The 22,326-nt window shown below is 36.0% G+C and overlaps 3 protein-coding genes across 4 annotated transcripts; 2 read left to right on the top strand and 1 right to left on the bottom strand.

The window, feature by feature from the left end:
- The first annotated feature begins 5,102 nt into the window (after window positions 1–5,102).
- LOC117920264 (putative deoxyribonuclease TATDN1) lies at window positions 5,103–17,910 on the top strand. 2 transcript variants are annotated; one of them, XR_004652226.1, is made up of 12 exons: window positions 5,103–5,186; window positions 5,304–5,324; window positions 5,411–5,511; window positions 5,970–6,027; window positions 6,156–6,199; window positions 6,312–6,392; window positions 6,701–6,771; window positions 6,895–7,005; window positions 14,211–14,293; window positions 15,550–15,766; window positions 17,115–17,208; window positions 17,546–17,910. XR_004652226.1 is itself a non-coding variant. In XM_034837696.1 (12 exons), exons 1-12 carry the CDS (start codon window positions 5,165–5,167, stop codon window positions 17,613–17,615), a joined length of 963 nt encoding a protein of 320 aa, XP_034693587.1. In that variant the 5' UTR covers window positions 5,104–5,164; the 3' UTR covers window positions 17,616–17,910. The 2 variants fall into 2 exon arrangements, 1 of the variants encoding a protein (XP_034693587.1); XM_034837696.1 differs by having other exon boundaries at window positions 5,104–5,186; window positions 17,125–17,208.
- LOC117920265 lies at window positions 8,728–10,211 on the top strand. Its single transcript, XM_034837697.1, has 2 exons — window positions 8,728–9,705; window positions 10,035–10,211. The coding sequence occupies exons 1-2, from the start codon at window positions 8,811–8,813 to the stop codon at window positions 10,067–10,069; spliced, it is 930 nt and encodes a 309-aa protein (XP_034693588.1). The 5' UTR covers window positions 8,728–8,810; the 3' UTR covers window positions 10,070–10,211.
- Window positions 17,911–18,311: 401 nt separating the features above from the next.
- On the bottom strand, window positions 18,312–20,897 carry LOC117920263 (33 kDa ribonucleoprotein, chloroplastic). Its single transcript, XM_034837695.1, has 4 exons — window positions 20,424–20,897; window positions 20,234–20,335; window positions 18,891–19,199; window positions 18,312–18,794 (listed from the first exon to the last, which is right to left on the bottom strand). The coding sequence occupies exons 1-4, from the start codon at window positions 20,820–20,822 to the stop codon at window positions 18,669–18,671; spliced, it is 936 nt and encodes a 311-aa protein (XP_034693586.1). The 5' UTR covers window positions 20,823–20,897; the 3' UTR covers window positions 18,312–18,668.
- Window positions 20,898–22,326: the final 1,429 nt, after the last annotated feature.

A 22,326-nucleotide genomic window follows, 5' to 3' on the forward strand; every position in this document is an offset into this window, starting at 1 on the left:
TTTTTTTCCCCAAACATTATTATTAGGGAAAGTATCGAAATTTCCATGTGGGAGTTAAATAAAATGCATGATATGGGTATGTAATCCGTAGGTGACAAGGAAAATGAAGAAGTGATTCAGAATTGATTAAAATCTTTCATAAATGGTAGCCTTGTATACCTTTGTACACTTAGTACATTTCCCTTGTAGAGTTAGTGTAATATCATTGTATAATGACGCAATATATCCCTTCTAAGTAATGTGTTCACGTACGTGTGTTAACCATATTTCTAATGGTTTAGCTGAGAAAATGGTGGATGAATTAGGGTTATTTTTTTTTCCTCAAACATCATTACTAGGGAAAGTATCAGAATTTCTATGTGAGATTTAAATAAAGTGCATGATGGGTATGCAATTCATGGGTGACAAGGAAGATAAATGAGTGGTTTATAATCGATTAAAATATTTTACACCTCGTGTACATTTAGTGCATTTCCCTTGTACAATTAGTGAATACCTTTGTACAATGATACAAATTAAATATGATTTTAGTAGTTTGATCAAGAAAAAGAGCGGAAAACTTAAATCCATTTTTTTTTTTTTTGTGAACATATTTGTGGACCCCACATTTCGGCTCATGCGTTTCCCACTCGATGGCGAGCTCGATTTTTATTTGAAAAAAATTGATTTTTATTTATTGTTTGAAAATGGCTTAGAGTCGCCACTTATTTTTGTTTTATTTTTAAAGGGTAAACAAAATAAGAAAGCAAAACCCTAAGTGTGACTCCTTGTTTTGGAAAAGGTGGTCTGTGAAAAACCGGATCGGGTTCGGGGGTCAGGTTACTTATCGGGAAGGTACGGTAAAGACCATAGCACCCCTCTAAGTCCCTAAAGTCAGGTCTCTACTAATAAAATGAAGCCGACATGACAACCAATGAGAAAGTCAATGAATACTCAAATCGATCATGCATGTATGAGAATTAAAACAAACATAAGGAGTGACCATGATGCAAGAAAATACGTACCTGGGTGGCGAACCAATATGCGCTATCAAGAAGAGAGTTAGTAAATCAATATAGGAGGAATATATACGTAACACAAAGCAGAACAAAACAATCACGCATGACAATTAAATCAATCAATCAATCAATCAATCATAAAATCATATATGTGGGGCCCCCACCAAAGCCCGTTTATTTTAGCATGAATTAATTCCATAAATTCCATTATTCGGAATTACGAAATTTAATCTTTGCTTATTTTAAAACATTTTTAAAAAAAATCAAATAACATGTGAAAAAGGCTTGCCAGGAAGAAAAATGACGGCAAATTTTATTTAAAAAAATGAGGTATTTAGAACCTAAAAAAATGTCTAAGGATGAAAAATTTAAGAAGTTAAAATTATTTGAAGAATTTTAAAAATTGGAAAACTATTTGAAAATTGGGATTTGAGGGATTATTTTAAAAACAACAAGGATAAAATAATAATAATAATAATAAAGAAGATGATAATAATAATAAAAGGTGAAATGAATGAAATAAAAATGAAAATATGAATAAAAATTAAAAAATAAAGTAAAAGATGCATGATTAGTGGAAAATGATTGGAATTGATTTATTAAAACTAGATTTATTTAAAAACAAGAGAGAGAAAAATTAAGACTTAAAATCACCTGAAAGTGAGATTTTCTTTTTGAAAATGGGTTTTTGAAAACATGCATGAAAATATAAGGTGAGTCACGTGTGTCCTAAAGATGGCCCAATCAAAGGTGGCCATGCTTAGCATGCTGGAGTGGGGTCCCCTTCTCATCATGTACTTCTGGTCCATTCTCAATTCCAGGAGGTTTTCCTTTTAAGAGGTTACATAAGGAGGCCTCAACGTGTAACCTGGAACCGGTTGAGGAAGAGACAATTTCCAGGTTTTAGACTTTACGCTGACTGTGTGGCAATTCCTCCAAATTACTCTAATCTCATACAAAGGGAAGGAGAAGCCGTAGTTGTAAAGACGAGACGCCCTCCATTAATCTGTTAGTTCCTTGTGCAATCCTTCCCATGACAGCATCAACAAGACTTGGGCTTGTTTTCAAATGCTGCCAAGTGTTCTCAGCCAAGTCCTCTACAGTCGGTACAGTGAGAGAAACACATGAGCATTCCCACTAATGCCATGGCAAACGCCAACTCGCTTGAGCAGCCCACGATTCTAAATTACCTCTGCTGCATCAATAGCTGCTTCCAGAAATCTAAAGAAAACATAACAGTAAGTCAGCAAATGCAACTTGTCAACTCCACCACCTTGTGTCCAATCTTCTTTTAGGCATAAGCAAATCCCAGCTCAGAGAGCTTCAAAAGGGGTTCTTTGTAATCCTCAAAGAAAACATCTTCATCAGCGGCATATTTCTCGACAAGAGGATGGAAGGCTGGGTCTGGGAGAAAAGCTTTATCACTTGGCAGCTGTAGAAGGCCTTCCTTTTCTCCGCTAAGAAGTTCCTTGAAGTAACTGTTATCAAAGAAACCTTCAAGAAGAGCACTCGACCACCTACCCACGGTGGACCTCAACATCAATCTGGAATCGACTTCCAATCGGAGCTGTAATAAGATCTTGCCTACTGATGGTCTTCCTACGAACAGGGCAAAATCCAGAAGTGGGATTTCGCCAACTAGCCAAGAGACACTCTCGGCATACATGATGGGCACAAGGAGTCAACACTGCATCTTCAAATGCCTCAAGACATATATGACATTCTCGTGCCTCTCCCTCCAAGTGTTGGGGACAAGCTTTATAGGCTTGGATGTCCTTATTCACATCTTCACTGCTGACACTCCAGTTGATTAAGAGCCTCGAAAACTGATATCTGCAATGTAGATTCAGCATTTGGCTTCTGAAGTCGATCCAGAAGTGCACAAGCAGCCAGTGGAGTTAAGAATCAACGAGAGCTGAACCGCCTATAGGAGGGGATCACTGTTCCGGTGATGGCGAAGGCGTTTCGCCGTCGGCGGCTCGAGGACAACTTTGCTTGCTTTGCAGCTGCCCGGGCGAATTCCAGTGAGTTTGGCAATGATTTCCATGTCAAGGACCACAAAGCCATGGGTCGGAGGTTGCAGAAGGAGTGTCCACTGAGTGTAATTCATTTTGTAGATGAAATTGGCAATGACAATCTCCACACGCCAATACTCTCTTCTTCACACATAAGGGGCAACCTATATCACCCTCTTCCAAGGCTATTTCTCTGTGTCTTTCTTCAAACAGCTTTCATGAACTCTCTCTAAATAGCTGAAGATATCTTTCATCTGCTCATTTACTTTCTTAAAGATCTCTGCTCCCTCTATGGCTCCTTCCTTGCCCTCAAAACTTTTTCCTCTCACAAAAACCCTCAGAAAAACTTGCCTCCAGCATCTTCTTTCATCTCTTCCCCTCAAACTTGCCCCTCAAACTCAATGAACACCCTTAAAAACATCTTTGTAAAGCAACAACCACAAATGTCATTTCCTTTGCTCCCGTTTTCTCTATACTCTCCCTGTTTTTCCTCTCCTTGGCTCCTCTTTCTTCCTCATCAGAAAAACCTCTCCTCAAGCCAAAGTAAATCCCCTCAAATATCTCCAGGCAGCCTCTCTAAAAGCAGCCTAAGCTCCCCCTTCTTTTCCACTCACAGCCTTCCCCCTTTTTTCCGTAGCAGCCTGCCCCGCCAAGAAAGAATCCCACACTCCAAAAAATATCTCCCTCCAAACGCCCCAAAATCCTCTCCAGAAAATATCTCTAACAGCTTCCCCAAAATCACCCAACGGCAGCCCAGACCACCTCTCCCTGCAGCTGCCAACCTCCACTCACCCTCACATGCAGCTGGCAACATTCTTCCATAACAGAAAGCATGCTCCTTCTTCTAGAATCTTCCTCATCTTTACAGGTGTCGCTCTCCTATTCGTCCTCCAAATCCACTATTTGATTCCACTAATAGCCAACCCGAGAGTGACACGTGGTCAAATATGCTGCAGCAAAACAAGCCCCACATGGGGGTCTACAATATTATATTTTTGTGAAAAAAATATACAATTGACCGATTCATTTATTTAATTGTGAACATATTATATTTTTATTTTATTATTAAAATAACTAATAGGAAAAATAAAAAATAATAATCAATAAATAAAATTTAATTCTTTTTATTATTTTCATACAAAAAAAAAATAGAATTAAACAAGGTATTCAATTTTCATTTTTAAAAATAATTTTCTTTTTTTAATTAAACATATTTTAAAAAAGAGACAATATAGAAAATAAAAATTATTTTTAAAAATAAAAGAAGTAAAAACTAAAAAAAATATTTTAAAACCAAACTCAAACATAATCTATACAATTTTTAACTACTATTTTCATTTAAAATTGGTAAATATACCATTCAACCCTTTTATATGAGAAAAAATCAATCTCTATTATACCATGCATTAATATAATCCATTTTTAAATACAAAAACATTTTAATTGGATATTTAAAATAAAAACTCTTTATCCATCCCCCTTTTTTTTTTTCAATAAATTTTCAATTAAGTCAAATTATTAAGAAAATTCCTTAATAAACAAATTTACAACATTTCAATTAACTTATTAATTACCAAAAGTCTATGTTAAAAAAATTATTAAAATAAAGAAGGAAGAAAATTTAAAAAATAATTTTTTTTATTTTATAATAGTAAAAAAAAAAAAAACTTTAAAATAATTTTTTAATATAAAAGAAAAAAATAGTAAATATATTTATTTTAAATAGTGTTTTAATCATTAAATTATTTACTTCTAAAATGTAAAAGATAATTTTTATTCATTTAATTTTTTTTTAAATAGTTTTTGAATCATTAATATAATTTTTGTTTAAAAAATAATGTTCAAATTTTCAATTATTTTTAAAAAAGTTTAAAAAAATTAAATAGTGGAGAATTTTATGGAAGTGACATATAAAGAGTCATGATATAAATACAAAAATGATGGGTGTAAGTAAAAATGATATTTTTTTCTATTCCTATCTTATAACATTATAATTAATTATGGGTGTTTGAGAGATTTTTTATTAATTATAAAAGCTAAAGCCCAATTCTCCTTTTTGTTTTCAACTACCCATTTTAATAATTTTTTTTTGTCAAAAAAATTCTATAAAACCCCGTCCTTCCTCCTCTCTGCAGCGCTGCAGATTCCACCATGGCAACTGTACGGATGATAGGCAAGTGAAAGAATGTCACTCCTGTTCAATAATTTCTCCTCTTTCGCTCACTAACCAATTTCTCGTCGTTTCCCTGTTTTTTTTTTTTTTTTTTTAATTTCTTGTGAAACCCAATAGACATTGCAGTTAACTTCACAGGTCAGGCATTTCTTCGAACACATGGTGGCCCATATGCTTCTCTATTTTGTTTATGCTTCTCAATCTGCAAATTCAACCTCTGACAGATAGCATGTTCAAGGGAATCTACAATGGCAAGCAGTGCCACGTGTCTGATATTGCAGCAGTGTTGAGCAGAGCTTGGAGTGCCGGTGTTGATAGAATTATTGTAAAGTCTTCCGTTTTTTCACTGTTTGATTTTGTTAATGCTTTTTTTGCTTGAAAAATGTGTGAAAAGAGAATCGTTTCGGTTTTTAATTATTTGGGATATTTGGAAAGTAAAATTTGTTGGTTGCACGGAGGGGGAGCTTGAGGTTCGTGATTTTGTTTTCCTGGTAACCAAACAAAGGGTAGATTGAGTGGAATGATAAAGAGCAGTTTCAAAATCAGGAAAAACCCTTACCCCTTTTGGGTTTATGGGAAAACTGAGGAAAAGAAAAGAACACGGACTTTTTAATATTATAGTATTTTATGGTTCTTTCCTTTTTCAGAAAATGGGTAGAAAAAACTCGTTTTCTTAGGTGGAATTTCCTGCTTGAGACTGGTCGCATTTTGATTCAATATTTTGTTATTTCGTGTTTGATTTGTTTTTTGGAGCTATAATTTGGGTTACGCTTATCATTGTAGGTGACTGGTGGGTCACTTGAGGAATCAAAGGAAGCTCTTGCAATTGCAGAAACAGATGGTGTTTGCCTATACCTCATTGTCTTCCCAATATTTGTCTTGCTTTCTGTACTGTTCTTTATGATTAATTTTCTAAATTATTTGCTCCTAGAAATGGGTTTTCATTGGTTGGTTTCTTGTTTGTCTCAGGAAGGCTTTTCTGTACAGTGGGGGTGCACCCAACCAGATGCAAAGTTGATCATTTTCCTTCGAACTCCTTTAGTTCTTTATTGTACTTTAAATATATGTCCAATGATGTGATTTGGTTAGAGATGTTTATGATTGTTGATTCTTGCTCTTTTATAGGAATTTGAAGACAGTGGGGATCCAGACAATCATTTTCTGGATCTTATGTCATTAGCTAAAGAGGGAGTGGCAAAGGGCAAGGTAAGCTTTATCAGCTTCATTACTATATGGCATTTTAAGTTTAGATATGCTATGAACAATTTCTTCTACACAATATCAGTTTGTATTATATAATCTAGTCAATGTTTGTTGGCTACTAGGAAAATAAGTGAGGTTTTTTTCTCTTATATGTTATATCTTTTAAGCATGCCAATAATAATTGAATACCACATCCATGTTATGTCTTGATCTCAAGTCTTGAGAGTGTTAGAAAAGTACTTGTGTCACATCTCTGGGCTTCAGAGGATATTCCAAACCGTTTTATCTTGTGTTTATATTCTTCAAATAAGGTGGTGGCAATTGGTGAATGTGGATTGGATTACGACAGGCTTCACTTTTGCCCATCTGAGGTTCAGAAGAAGTATGTGGTTTGTTCAGACAAAATTGTTTGGCATATGTTCCTTTCTTAGTATGTTTTAGTTTCTCATTCTTTTTCTTTCAATCAAATGAAGGCATGTTTGCACTGTTCATTCTGTTACATTAGGTACTTTGAGAAGCAATTTGAGTTAGCATATGCCATGAAGCTGCCTATGTTTCTGCATATGCGTGCTGCTGCTGAAGATTTTTGTGATATTTTAGGGCGAAATATGGACAGGTGAGATTGCTGGGCTACATAAAAACCAGAACCAGATTCTTCTGGCTGAAGGTTTTTACCAAAGTTAATTTATATTATTTTGCCCCGTCATCTTTTTGGAATTGAAGTATATGCACTTACAGTAGTACACCACTTATCATTGTTATCATAATCATCTTCATCATTGTTGTCATTTGTTATTACTACATGGTTCATCCTCAAATTTTTTGAAGGATAGAAGAGGTCTGTTGTCATCTATTGTGGGTTTTGTCTCCAATCAAGCATTGCTTGTTAGCTCTCTAAATATCGGCTTCATTATCAACAGTGATCATCATCCTTCCTAGATGAACCTCCAAAAATTCAAATCTTCCTCACTTATCAGAAAAGAAAGCGATCTTTCTTTTTAGTGAATAACACTTGGGATATATGAGCCTCTCTGTATGTTTCCAGACCTCTTCTCCAGAATTTTGGCAACTGAAAAAATTCCTTCCTTTTTGATCTGCAATAAATTGACAAGATTCACCAAATTAAGAATTGAAAAAAAAAAAAAAAATTCAACCCCAATATAATCAGTAATTATTGCACATCATTTTATGGAAGAATTAATCGATTTTGGGCTTGTCACGAAATCTTCAGTTCCAACTGAAGCTTCTAAAACTTTCTCCACAAATTTTGTAATTTGATCTTCAATTTCTTCTATGTTGCTTCTTAAATATCATAATTTTCATGTAACAGTTTGACTCCACGGTTGAAGTGATGTAGGACAACCCTAGGACAGTTGCCTACATTCAATGTAGGTGGGCTGGGGTTTTTATTTTTAGGGTGTAAGGAGAGGAACAAGGTATAAAGTTTATGGTAGAGAAAATAAATTAAAAAAATAAAGAGAAACCAATAGGCATCTATTATTGAATTCACCCGATCATCTCTTCTGTTGTCTGGGCTATCAGAAGAAAAGACAGACAATGAAGAAAAAATGGAAACATTAGAGTCTCACTAACGCCTTTTAGGGGTCTCACCTAAAAGAAAATCAATGGAGTCTCACCATTGAGGATTGCAACACTTACAATAAAAAAAACATAATATTATTGTGGGAAAACGTGAATTATGGTTGTAAATTAATGGCTTGTGTTTTGCTGTGTATAGTAATTATGCTAGTTTAGGAGAGTTTGTTTGTAACAGCCATAATTCCTAGAATTAGGTTGATTTAGTTAGTTTCCTATTTTGTTTATCCCATAAATCATGGGATTTGATATAGCCTAGTAATTAGTTTCCTTTTCTATAGCTAAGACTTTTCTGTATAAAGCTAGTATAGTTTTCTGAGAAGGAAGGAGAATAAAATTATTCCACAATTTTGCTCTCTCAATTTACGTCATGGTATCAGAGCTGAATTAGGATCCTTAGAAGTTATTTTGTTTCAGCCTTCATTGCTGAATATAGTGCCCAATTTTTCTTCTGTTTTTGAAACTCAAAACCAAGCATTTGTTTCCTCTCCTGGAATTTTCATTTTCTTCTTGGCCTTCATTGCCATTCATTTGCCTTTTTTTTTGCCTTCATTGTCAATCTGATCTCTTGGTCTTCAACGTTGTCTATTGTTGACCCACGTGCTTTGCCTGAATCACCTAGAAATTGCAGTTTTTTTTTTGTAAAAAATGTCAGAGATTGCAGAAACAACCACTACAGTCCAATCAAAGGAGATTATTCGACCCCAACATTCCGGAGAATTGCAGAATATCCAGGCTGCATATAGGCTGGATGGAAAAAATTATCTGAAATGGTCCCAACTTGTTCGTACCGTGTTGAAAGGGAAAGGGAAGATCAGCCATCTCATGGGTACAGGGCCGAAACTAGGAGATCCTCATTTTGAAGCATGGGATGAAGAAGACTCCATGATTATGGCATGGTTGTGGAATTCTATGATTCCTGAAATCAGTGACACATGCATGTTCCTAGCTACTGCCAAGGACATTTGGGATGCAATCCAACAGACGTACTCTAAGGCGAGAGATGCGGCCCAAGTATACAAGGTCAAGGTGAAAACTGTTGCTGCTAAACAGGGAGATAAAACTGTTACTGAGTATGCTAATCAATTGAAATCTTTATGGCAAGAACTTGATCATTACAAGGTAATAAAGACCAAGTGTCCCGAAGATGCTGCTATTCTCAAGGATTTCATAGAACAAGATCGAGTCTATGATTTTCTTGTTGGACTCAATCCAGAATTTGACCAAGTGCGAATCCAGATTCTTGGCAAGCAAGAAGTTCCGTGCTTTAATGAGGTGGTGGCATTAATTCGAGGAGAGGAAAGCAGAAGATGCCTGATGCTTAATCCACAGAACACGGACAGCTCGGCTATGGTGGCTGGCAGTGGTAACAATTCAGCCACAAATATGGAAAGAGTACTAGTTTCTAGCAATGGAAGATCTAGTCAACCAAAGACTCAAAATCGTGACTACAAGGACAACTTATGGTGCACTTATTGTAAGAAGGCACGCCATACGTTTGAGCGGTGCTGGAAACTACATGGAAAACCACCAAGTCGAGAGTGGGGACAGAAGGGAGAACAACCAAGTAATAATGGTCAGGCCCATGTTACAACAGTACAACAAAATGGAGCAACACCGCAAGAGATAGGCAGTCTTAATCAAGAAGAAGTTGAGAGGGTGAGGTCTCTTATTTGCAACCTTGACAAACCAGCAAGTCAGTGTTCATTGGCGTATTCAGGTAAGTTTCCATTCTCTATTGGATTAAAAGTCTCGGATATAACCTTTGCCAACTCCTGGGTCATTGACTCAGGTGCTACCGACCATATGACTCATTCACCAAACATTTTTTCCACATATTTCCCATGTTCAAGCAGTAGAAAAATAGCCACAGCTGATGGCTCCTTGACCACTGTAGCAGGTATAGGAGATGTCAAAATAATCCCATCACTGATGTTAAAAAATGTTCTTCATGTCCCTAGGTTAACCACGAACCTCATTTCTATCCAAAAACTCACTCAAGATTTACATTGCAATGTGGTTTTTTATCATAGTCATTGTGTATTTCAGGACGAGGATTCGGGGAGGATGATTGGACATGCTAGAGAACGGGATGGACTCTACTATCTCAAAGCACCAAGTCAATCAAACATTGCCAAAGGCAAATCATCTCATTCTTTTGTCTCAGAAGTTTTTTCATTCAATAAAGAAAAAGTTTGGCTTCATCATCGCCGACTTGGACATCCATCATTTAGGGTTATTAAAATTCTGTTTCCTTCCTTATTTAAAGGTCTAGACGTCGAACATTTTCATTGTGAAGTGTGTGAACTTGCTAAACACAAACGTGTGTCTTTTCCAGTTAGCAATAAAAGAAGTTCTATTCCTTTTTATCTCATACACAATGACATTTAGGGTCCTTCTCCTATTCCTAACATTACTGGGGCTAAATGGTTTGTTTCATTCATTGATGATTGTACTCGAGTCACTTGGATTTTTTTGCTCAAACATAAATTTGATGTCGGTACTGTCCTTCCAAATTTTTGTTCTATGATTAAGACTCAATTTGGAGTCAATATCAAAAGATTTAGGTCGGATAATGCTAAGGATTATTTCAATCAAGTCCTAACTCCATACTTTCAGAGGGAAGGAATAATACATGAGTCATCTTGTGTTAACACTCCACAGCAAAACGGAGTGGCAGAAAGAAAAAACGGTCACCTTCTTGACTCAACCCGATCCTTCATGTTTCAAAAAAATGTGCCTAAATCCTTTTGGGGAGAAGCAGTTCTTACAGCTGCTCATCTCATAAATAGATTGCCTTCTAGGATCTTGGGATTCAAAAGTCCAATGGACATACTTTCAACATTCTATCCAAACCTACACACTACAAACAATCTTGTTCCTAGGATATTTGGGTGTGTAGCATTTGTCCATGTTCATAATCAAAACAAGGGGAAGTTAGATCCACGGGCATTAAAATGTGTTTTTTTGGGTTATTCTTCAACTCAGAAAGGGTATAAGTGTTACCATCCTCCATCAAAAAGATTCTATATCTCGGTAGATGTTATTTTCCATGAACAAGAATCTTATTTCACTATTCCTTATCTTCAGGGGGAGAATTCGGTAATGGAAGATAAGGATAGGGGGGATTTTTTATTCCTTGATCTGCCATCACTTCCCTTGTCAAAACAATCTCGTCCCATTGATCCTTTGATTGAAACCTTACCTAAATTGCCCGATCAGCCTGAACCTGTGCCTGAAAATCCAAAATCTGCCCCTAAGAATGTGAGATTTGACAAAGTGTTTTCGAGGAAGAAGACAGTTGTCCCTGAATCTGTGCAAGTCCAAGACTTCAACCCAAATTCTGAGAATGAGCTAACAATTTCTAATCCTTCATTCAATCTGAATTTCATGTGAACAATGATGACCAGGACCTCCCTATTGCTGTTAGGAAAGGGATTAGAGAATGCACAAATCGACCTCTATACCCTCTTACACACTTCCTATCCTTTAAAAAATTTTCACCAGCTCATAGAGCCTTCCTTGTTAGCCTAAACACTATTTCTATCCCTACCACCGTATCCGAGGCTTTGACCGATGAAAAATGGAAACAAGCTATGAATGTGGAGATGGAGGCATTAGAAAAAAACAAAACTTGGGAGTTGGTAAAATTGTCGACAGGAAAGAAACCCGTGGGGTGTAAATGGGTTTATACTGTGAAATACAGAGCAGATGGATCAATAGAAAGATACAAGGCTAGATTGGTTGCCAAGGGTTATACTCAAACCTATGGGATTGATTACCAAGAAACTTTTGCTCCGGTCGCAAAGATGAACACTGTTAGAGTCTTGTTGTCATTAGCAGCTAATTACAATTGGGATTTGCAGCAATTTGATGTCAAGAATGCTTTTTTGCATGGAGAACTAGAGGAAGAAATTTATATGGAGGTCCCGCCAGGTTATGACAATAATTTAGCTGCTCATACTGTATGTAAATTAAAAAAGGCCTTGTACGGACTTAAGCAATCACCACGAGCCTGGTTTGGAAGATTCGCAAGAGTGATGATAACCATGGGATATAGGCAAAGTCAAGGAGATCATACGTTGTTCATTAAACACTCATCTTCAGGGAGACTCACAGCTCTCTTAGTGTATGTCGATGACATAATAGTGACAGGAAACGATGACAAGGAGAGACAGGTTCTAAATCAATGTTTGACTAAGGAATTTGAAATCAAGGCATTAGGGAGGTTGAAATATTTTCTTGGTATTGAGGTGGCTCACTCTAAGCAAGGCATTTTTATCTCCCAACAGAAGTATGTTACAGATCTTCTCAAAGAAACTGGCAAGACCGCATGCAAACCAGCAAGTACTCCAATAGATCTGAATCTTAGACTCGGAGAGGCAGAAAATGATGCTACGGTATATAAAGAAATGTATCAACGCTTGGTGGGAAGGCTCATTTATCTATCTCATACACGACCAGATATAACATATGCAGTGAGTGTGATTAGTCAATTCATGCATAGTCCAAAGGAAGCTCATCTGCAGGTAGCTTATCGAGTGTTACAATATCTCAAAGGGACACCAGGTAAAGGTATTCTGTTCAAAAGGAATGGAGGGTTAGTACTTGAGGCATACACAGATGCTGACTATGCTGGCTCAATTATTGACAGAAGGTCAACTTTTGGATATTGCACCTTTCTTGGTGGAAATCTCGTGACATGGATGAGTAAGAAACAAAATGTGGTAGCGCGGTCTAGTGCGGAGGCAGAATTCCGAGCAATGGCTCAGGGTGTGTGTGAACTACTATGGTTGAAGATCGTTTTAGAAGACTTAAAGATTAAATGGGATGGCCCAATGAGACTCTATTGTGATAATAAATCTGCAATCAGCATAACTCACAACCCGGTACAGCATGATCGAACGAAGCACATTGAAATTGACAGACACTTCATCAAAGAGAAGTTGGATAGTGGATTGATATGTACACCTTATGTGTCTACACATGGTCAACTTGTCGATATACTTACCAAAGGGCTAAGTGGTTCAGTGTTTCAAAGCTTTGTATCCAAGCTGGGAATGGTGAATACCTATTCACCAGCTTGAGGGGGAGTGTGGGAAAACGTGAATTATGGTTGTAAATTAATGGCTTGTGTTTTGCTGTGTATAGTAATTATGCTAGTTTAGGAGAGTTTGTTTGTAACAGCCATAATTCCTAGAATTAGGTTAATTTAGTTAGTTTCCTATTTTGTTTATCCCATAAATCATGGGATTTGATATAGCCTAGTAATTAGTTTCCTTTTCTATAGCTAAGACTTTTCTGTATAAAGCTAGTATAGTTTTCTGAGAAGGAAGGAGAATAAAATTATTCCACAATTTTGCTCTCTCAATTTACGTCAATTATTAACATCAATCAATTCTTAGCCTTATTTATAGGTTTTTCTAAGAAATCTAAAGTCTACTAATATTCTAATAACCCATTATGACTCTAATTCTTATCATAACATTCGAAGTCTACTAAGATTCTAATAACCTCCTAATTCTAATTGTCTTATAACCTAATTAGCTAATCCTAACTTGACTCCAACAAATACTAATTCTCATTTAATTCCAACTAATAATAATCCGACTCTAATCGCAACTAATACAAATTCCCTTTCTTAATGTATATCTTATAGATTCATCCTCATCAACACTTGTTATTACATAGGATGTATACCTTTATATTCACAACTAAGGAAAACCTAGAAGCTGCTTGGTAAAAGCTTCGCATAATGTAATCACTGTGTGCTCCCATCATCCACTTCAAACACCCCAAAGAACTAGGTTTCTCCAATGAAAGGAAACAAGAACAGGTTGGCTCTTAAATACTATTTAAAGAAGGCTAAACAATGAACAAGAAAATGGAAAAGGGATCACAAGAATTTGAAAGAAAGAAAAAAAAGTTTGAAGAGACAGAGTATGGGCTGCCTTAAAATATGAATAACCCCTATCTCTCAAGTTCTTATTAAGAATGATAAGGGGACAGTGATATCTATGTCTTAGGGCAAAAACATAAGAGAAATAACGTAAGAAGTAATCTGTAACAATTGCTAAATCAAATTCTGCAAATCCTTTTTTTTTCTGTTTCTTCTCTCTTTCTCTCTCCCTCTTGTGGTTATTGTAGATGAAAATCCAGCATTGCCTGATGACTTGGGCCACAATGTGCATGGACTTCAACACATTTTCTCTTCTTGATTAACAGATTTGGTGGTGGGGTTGCACATTCATTCACTGGAAGTGCAGAAGATCGTAATAAACTTCTTTCATTCAATAATCTGTTTATAGGTGAATAAACTCCTGTTCTTACTTCTTAGCTTTTTAACACCTTTTCTTTAGGATTTTACATATAAAATTTTTAAGACCTGTTGGATGGATCTAATATAAGAATCAATTTCTCCCAAAATTAACCTGTCTGGAAGATCTCTGTTGATATAATTGAAAATTTCATTGGGACTATTTGTCTTGAGGATACTTGCTGCAGAGCATACATGCCAAACACACCCTTTTCAGACTGATTACAGGTATAGGCATATGGGATTTATCTTTTAATTAGAATTTTAGTTATGTTTTCATTTATCAAATTATCATGATTTTTATTTTTTTATTTTTTTTATTTTTTTATAGTATTATCATGTTTTAAGTTTACTACTGTTGGGATTTGTTTTAAAATTTAGTTGATTTGTTTTATCCATATGTACTTTGGACTGCCTATATAAAAGCCACTCATGGTGAATAATAGATCAGCTCTGGAGATTCATTAAACTCATTGATTGCTGCCTACTTTTCTTCCCCTTTTTCCTCCCTTTGTTCTAACTCAATTCTAACTCTTGTTTGGCATACCCTGCATCATTGCTCAGATTGATCATTATGGTTATTTGATTCTCCATTTTATTGATGTAGATTACAACACAGATAAGGCCCCTGAAGTGTTCTGTTCAAAACATTGCATGCATTGTTTACAGATGAGATTTTAATCAAATGCTTGAAAGGTTTATACAAGTGAGAAATGCAGCTCACGTTGGCATTCCTGACAATTTTTTTATTAGTGTGTTGGTTAAAGGAATGCAAATCATCATGTGTCAGTTTTGGAGGGACAGCATGTCATTTAGTGGTAATACAGATTAAAAAAATCATTAAGCACCATTAACTAAATTAGTTTGAGGAGAAGCACATGCTTGTAAAGAACAGAGATGACACCCACTGACAGTTCAGTACCTTATCAAAGAATTGGCTTTTCCAGCACTCTACTAGTGGAATCAGATATATCTTTAGTGGCATATCTTGTTTCCCTGGATTGGCATGATGTAGATGAAGCTAGCTTTTGCTGGTTATTCTAATGCTATTGTAAATTGTATAGCTATATGGCTCCTTGTAGACTATTAGGCATCTGGAAATTGAAATTTAGAGATTTTAAATATCTTAAAGCAATTTTTATATGAGAATAATTTTCTGCTTTGTTTTTGTTTTCTTGTATATGACTTTTCACTTAGATGCCAGATGAATCTTAATAATCTTTGTTCTTTTTTCTTTGTACCCAATAGGTGTAAATGGTTGCTCTCTGAAGACTGCTGAAAATCTTGAAGTTGTAAGGGGTATTCCTGTTGAGAGACTGATGATTGAGACAGATTCTCCATATTGTGAAATAAAAAACACTCATGCTGGGATTAATTTTGTGAAATCTTTGTGGCCCTCTAAGAAGAAGGAGAAGTATGAACAGGAGTGCATTGTTAAGGGCCGCAATGAGCCATGTTTGGTTCGGTGAGTGGAAATTTCTCATGATGCTTCATATAAACTAATGGTTCTAATATAATTTCTTAGAAAGAAATGCTTCATATAAACTCATTTTTGGTTATTATTTTTCAATGTACATATTATTATTCTCTGTGGTGTGTATGAAATTTGTTATTATGTTTGGCATGTCGGGCACTTGTTGACACCACAGTCTTGTCCAACCTCATCTGAAACCCATTTGAACACTTGTGTAAAAACCTCTAATAGGGACTTGACTTGCATGGTTTATTCAAGATTGAGTGATCTTTCCTCGCAATATTGGCAGCTTGTTTGCAGTAGGTGCATGGCTGCTTTTCCATCATATGCTGTACTTTACCCTTGATAAATTGCTAGAAGAGTTTATAATATATTATAAATAGATTGCCTATAAAAAATGATATATTATAACCTATGGAACCAGGATTGTCCAACTGTACCCAGCACACCCGTGTCAAAACAACACGTTTTCTTTTCTTTGCTTTTATTATGTCGTATCCAAATGTCCATACCCATTATTAGGATGAGTCCTTATACTTTAAAATTTGTAGTTGTGAAGGATTAGACACTTGGACATATACTTGCATCCGATGCGCACACTGAAGCCTATGCAACATATATCATAACAAGATTATGTACTAAAAAATTTAGCTAGTGTTCAAATATTGCATTTTGAAGTTGTAATATATTGCACTATTTTGGTTTTCTCTTCCTACTATATAGAGACATGGGGTTTTCTCTTGCAATGTAAATCTTGACTTTTTGAAACTATCAACTTTTGACCACAATCTCTGATGCTTAAAGTTTATGTTATATAAATGATCGTCTTTGTTGAAACCAGGGAGGTAAACATCTGTTGACATGTTGATTCATGAGATATTCAACACTAATATTGGAATCTTAAAGCATCAATTTTGACATATTGCAACATCTTATCTATGGTTGATATTGTCAAAATGGTTGGCATATGCTTATCAAGCATGCTGAACTATTTATTGATATCCCTGTATCTTTAAACCTCAATAGTACTGTTAATATTAGCATTTTCTTCCTAGTCAAGACAACCTTCACCGTTGCCTAAATCTTGCAGTTTGCTAATTGATATGCTAAACCTAACATTAAGAATCTTTGCTATCACTATAAGCTTTATGAGTTTCATCCCATCCACATTTCTGCTACTAGGGCCTCAATTTATTTAGTAAATGACTTAACATTGTCACTTTGGGGGGGGGGGGGGGGTGGTGGGGGGGTGGTTAGGAGTTTAGGTATTAAGTCACTTGTTCCTTTTGTGTGTGTTTTTCCTCAAAATTTATAATACTTTAATTATCTGTTCCTTAAGTCGTCTCCAGGCAAGTTCTTGAGGTTGTAGCTGGCTGTAAAGGTGTCAGTGACATAGAACAACTAAGCAAGACTTTGTACCACAACACCTGCAGGTAATTTTGTTGGTATATTTCTTTTTAAAGTTCTTTTGAATTCGTATACCATTCAGTCGTTTGTCTAAGAGAAATACTTGATAGAGGTCCAAAAATGCTTACAAATGGATGTTGGGTTGATAGATGATTCTCTCAAAGAACATATGATAATTAGGATGAACCAATTATATTATGTTAACCTCACCAATTCATTCTAGTGTGAGTTTAGATTGATATTAAGTGGGGATGTCCACAAGTTCTCTCTCTTCTGGCTTTGTTAACCAATGCGGTTCCTAATTTCTGTTATTCATGATTACCACAGCTCTTCTGAATAAAACTTGTTTTCTGTTCTGTTCAGAGTTTTCTTTCCTCAAGATTTGGACTCTGCGGCAGATGCTCTTCTTGCTGGCAGTCATGGCACTAAGTGACCAAATCTTTTTGCAATTTTGCTAAATATGGCTTCTTTCTTGCCGAATGATTTGATCAGTTCCTCCATTCTACCAGGAAAGCCATAAGTTTCAGTCGTTTGGTATTTGGATAGAAGGGAATGCATTGAAAATTGAATGTTTCTGAGAGAAATGTGCGACGATGTTGTATTTTGTTTCTAAATTAAAAATGGTACTACTGGCAGTTTTTTGAAATCAAGTTCTCTTGGAGCTTCCATTCTTTTTGGGCATGAACAGAGATTGTTTTGAAGATTGAATAACATCATCCATTGGTATATGTTGCAAGCAAAGCAACCCACAGTGGTTGTGGCTCTGCATGACAAATTTTGGCTCAACCACAGATCTTCTTATGCTTTGTTTTGAATCATGGAAAGTGTGGTGGAAAAGAAAATGTGTGATCAAAACCTCAGCTTTCAACATTCCAACCCATGTGTGATCAACTTGTGAAATACTACTTTCAGACAGCCTTCTTATTCGTCTGTCCCAAACTGAGTGGCACCCAGTTCCCCACCACCTATCTCATTTTTCAGGACATCCCCCCCATGTCCTCAACCATCAGGTCAATGCAATTTGCAGCAAAAGATCGATAAATTCACCTTCTTCCATCCTTCAGAAAGGTACTTATATTTTCCATGACAACCTGTGTGGCCTTATTCTCGTCCACTCCTTCAGAATGTCTTTAAAAGAAACAATGAAATTCAAGAATCCAGTATATTGTGAGCAGTCCTACAGCTTTCGGTTTTGAACATTATGGAATTGGCTGATAATGGTCATTTCCTGAGTGTGCTATTGAAATAGCCTTTTATGTCTAAATATTCATACCATGCATATGCTAAAAATAAAAATGCAACAAGAGACCCCTACTATTTACTGCTCCATCTTGTTGCTTTGATTTGCATATGCCCATTTGAAAACACTGGTACATCCGGAAAAGCAAAAAGGATATCAACATACAGAAGCTGAAATGCTGCAGTTTTTCTTTGCAATATCCCTTTGAAATCATATCCAAACCACCATTCTGTAAACATGTTTGTGTCACGTGCTGATGCTAGAAATCAATTCGCTGTTGTCAACATTTCTTTCCAGTCCTGGTCCTGGAGAAGGGGCAGGAGTGGCTCTTACTGCAGCTAAGTTTAATCGTAAAGGCCGCCCTTCCACCTCCTAATTGCATATTGAAATAGAAGCAGATTACTAAAAACACCAAGACAAGTTAGAAAGATTTGCATTCAAAAGTTTCATTTTTCCAGTCAGTCTCACCACTTCATTCATTGCATTGAGGGCAGACTCTGCATTCTCATCAGATGCAAACGAGAGAAACCCAAAACCCCGAGATCTTCCAGACTCCCTTTCATAGATGACCTTGGCACCCAATAGGCCTGGCTGATCAGCAAAAGCATCTCTAAGCCCCTCCGATGTGAGACGCCAGCTGAGGTTCCCTGCATAGATCTTGTAAGGGCTGTCAACAAAGCCCCTGTAGCTGCTTCTAATCTTTGGCCCCATTACTGCCCTTTCTCCCCCTCTTGGCACTTCAGGGAAGTTAACCTTCACTGTTCGGCCTCCAACTTGCTGTCAAACCATAATAACAATCATCACCCATAACACATTAAATTAACTTAATCAACCATTTGATTAAAATAGTACTAAACTATCCTCAGCTCAAGTATTATTTCCATTTTAGAGGTGAAAAAATGCAACTCCAATTGAAGATTAAAAGGCTAAATAAACCTTCTTTTTTTTTCTTTAAGTTTCCTTTTACATTTCCATAGATCAATTCCAATTTTGGGCATGCAGAAACTTGAGCACAATTAACAACTTCAAAAAGACGAAGAAAAGCAAAAAATTTCATTACTATAGAAGATAAGAGGCACCCCTCTCTTCAGGATCAGGATGAGTAAGGTATGCACTCAGACATATTCTAGGTAAAACACATAAGCAGTCTATCTCATAATCATTATTGTTTAATTTTAACATAGACATCCAATATTTGAGTTTCAAGTTGTAACTCCTCCCCAAAACAATAGGCAGCAGATTGAAATTCAATTTTCAGTTTAGATAATCTTCCAAGTTGTATATTGAATGCAACTGGTAATGGCGATGGAGGTCGCCCATGCCTGTGTTTATCAGCTAGCTGACAATAAGAATGTGTACCTAATTTTCCATTAGCATGGAACAAGTAGTACCGAGATTATTCAGAGAACCAGTAAGCTGCATCTATGCCATTGAATTAGACCAAGCCTTATATACTTCCAACAACACTCATCTAACACCTCGACACTACAAGAACTATTGTATATCAATTTAGGAAAATCAAAGACCTTGTAGAAAAAACACAGAAATTCAGGGGGAAGTGAATTGATCACTAGTAGATATCGGATTCTTCAGGGTCAACATTAACATATTGACAAATACTTAATGTGCCACCCCTCTGGTAGAGGTGCAATTCACAAGTAAATCAATTACACTGGCTACATTCTGGGCACAAATTATCACAAAATCTAGTAATTTGAGAAAGCAACCAGGCAAAATGGAGCATATTATAGCATATTCAAGAGTGGGGGTGTAAATGATTTTTGCAGAATGTGAAGAGAATTTGCACTTACAGATCCATCAAACATTCTAATAGCCTCTTTGGCTTCTTGGACGCTTCCCATTGTAACAAAAGCAAACCCCCTGCTCCTATCTGTAACTCTATCATAAACAATCTGAAAACAAAAATTCAACCAAAAAAAATTACACTCGCCACTGGAGAAACAAAAGGCAAACACCAATAGAAAATATTAAGGCTTATACCTCCACAGAGATAACACTACCAGCTTCATTAAAGACTTCACCCAATTGGGAAGAAGTCATAGAATATGGCAAGTTCCCTACATATAGCCTGCTGGCTTCAGCTGAGTCTGACACCTTAGGGTCCTCCTCCTCTTCTTGTTGTTCCTCTTCCTCTTCTTCTTCTTCTTCTTCTTCTTCTTCTTGTAGTTGTGGATCTTGGTGTTGGGTGGTTCTGCAGAGGTGGTGTGGGAAGTGGGCGGATTGGGTAGTGAGTTTGAGAGGTTTGGGTATCGAGGGGAAGTGGGTGGAGATCGGGATGAGAGAGAGTTTGGAGATTCTGTAGGGAATACGGAGCGAAGGTGAAGAAGAGGCCGCCGCAGCAGCGGCAGCAGCGGCCATGTTAAGGGAAGAGGCTGACATGGATGTGGGATGAAGGAAAAACTGCAAAAGAAATGCTTGAATGAATGATGAATGGTCTGGGAAAAATGATGGATAAGGTTGTAGGTTGGATTTAGGCTTGGGGGTTGCTTTTCTATGGCCCATCATCCAACGTGCCTGGGCTTGAAGATCTTGGTTTTGGTTACACTTGCACCTAACACATTGATTTTACTAATGAAAAATGCTATCAAGGAAAATATTTTTGTTTGGAAAATGATTTGAGCTCCAATTGCACTCTTTCAATTTTATTTTATTTTTTGTTCAAGTAGATTGTTAGAAATTTATGAGAATATTAGTGATTGGAGTTTACCGAAATATCGAAATATATCCAAATTGTATGGAAATTTGGACAAAAAAATATTAATAAGATGAAAAAAAATGTTATATATATATATAATATTTATAATTTTATATTTTTCTTATATTTAATTATTATAAATAGCATATAAAAAATTATTAAATTAATTATTATGATGATTTTATATTTTTAATGAAAAGTTAAATTAAATTTGAAAATAAGGCAATTAAAATTAATTTATTTGCATATAGATATATCATAATGTTACTTTAAGTACATGCAAGTATACACAATAAGGGCAAGTAGCCAAATCAGAGAAGATCAAACTTTCTCCATACTAGAGATCACAATAAATTGTTGAAATTTTTTGTCATAATATATATGGAAATTTCCAAAAAATTTAATCCTTTAGCCTATTAGAGGAGCCTCTTTTTAGGTATACAACAATTTATGGCGTTTGTTAAAGAGGAAAATGCTTCTAACATAATTCTAAGATGATGTCGATTAAAATAAGTGGATAGTTGAATAGTTTAGATCTCCTCTTAAAACTGATTTTACAAAAGTGGGTCATATGATCGTATGCTGCCTGGCCAATCTCTAATGAGAGGATCAAACAAGCGTCTTGATCAAAATTCAGTCACCAATATTGTTTGTTAACAAGTGAGAATTTCCTTTTTAAAATTCATGCCACCCAGGAGAAGAAAAGGGTCTCCTTTGTCATGGAGATGGCTCATGGCTGTGCTGGTCTTCATGGAGTTGCAGAAGTGCATTGTCACCTGTTATTTTTAATTCTTCCAAACCCAAATCCCAATTGCCAAAACTTGCCAAACATAAAGACCCATTAAGCAAAAGGAAATCAAGGCTAATATATATGTAAGGCATCTAAAAATTTGATCAATAATTAATTAATTTGCATATAAAATCAAGGGTGATGAGAATAGCATTATCTAGTAGAGGAGAAAAATGAAGAAGAGGAATGAAAAAGGTTAAAAAACTAGCTCTCCCTCCATTTTTGTCCATCAACTGGTTGTCCTCTTCAACCTCAGCCAGACTATCACATGTCCTTCATTGTGCATCTTGAAATTGCACTACATCCCATGTTCCATGCTTCTGGTTAAAACCAAATAATCTACCATCCTCTGATATCATCCAGTTGCATCGTGCTTCACATCTATTATCATCTCGTTT

This window comes from Vitis riparia, chromosome 8 (genome assembly GCF_004353265.1).
Source record: "Vitis riparia cultivar Riparia Gloire de Montpellier isolate 1030 chromosome 8, EGFV_Vit.rip_1.0, whole genome shotgun sequence".
In the NCBI taxonomy this organism is placed as follows: Eukaryota; Viridiplantae; Streptophyta; class Magnoliopsida; order Vitales; family Vitaceae; genus Vitis; species Vitis riparia.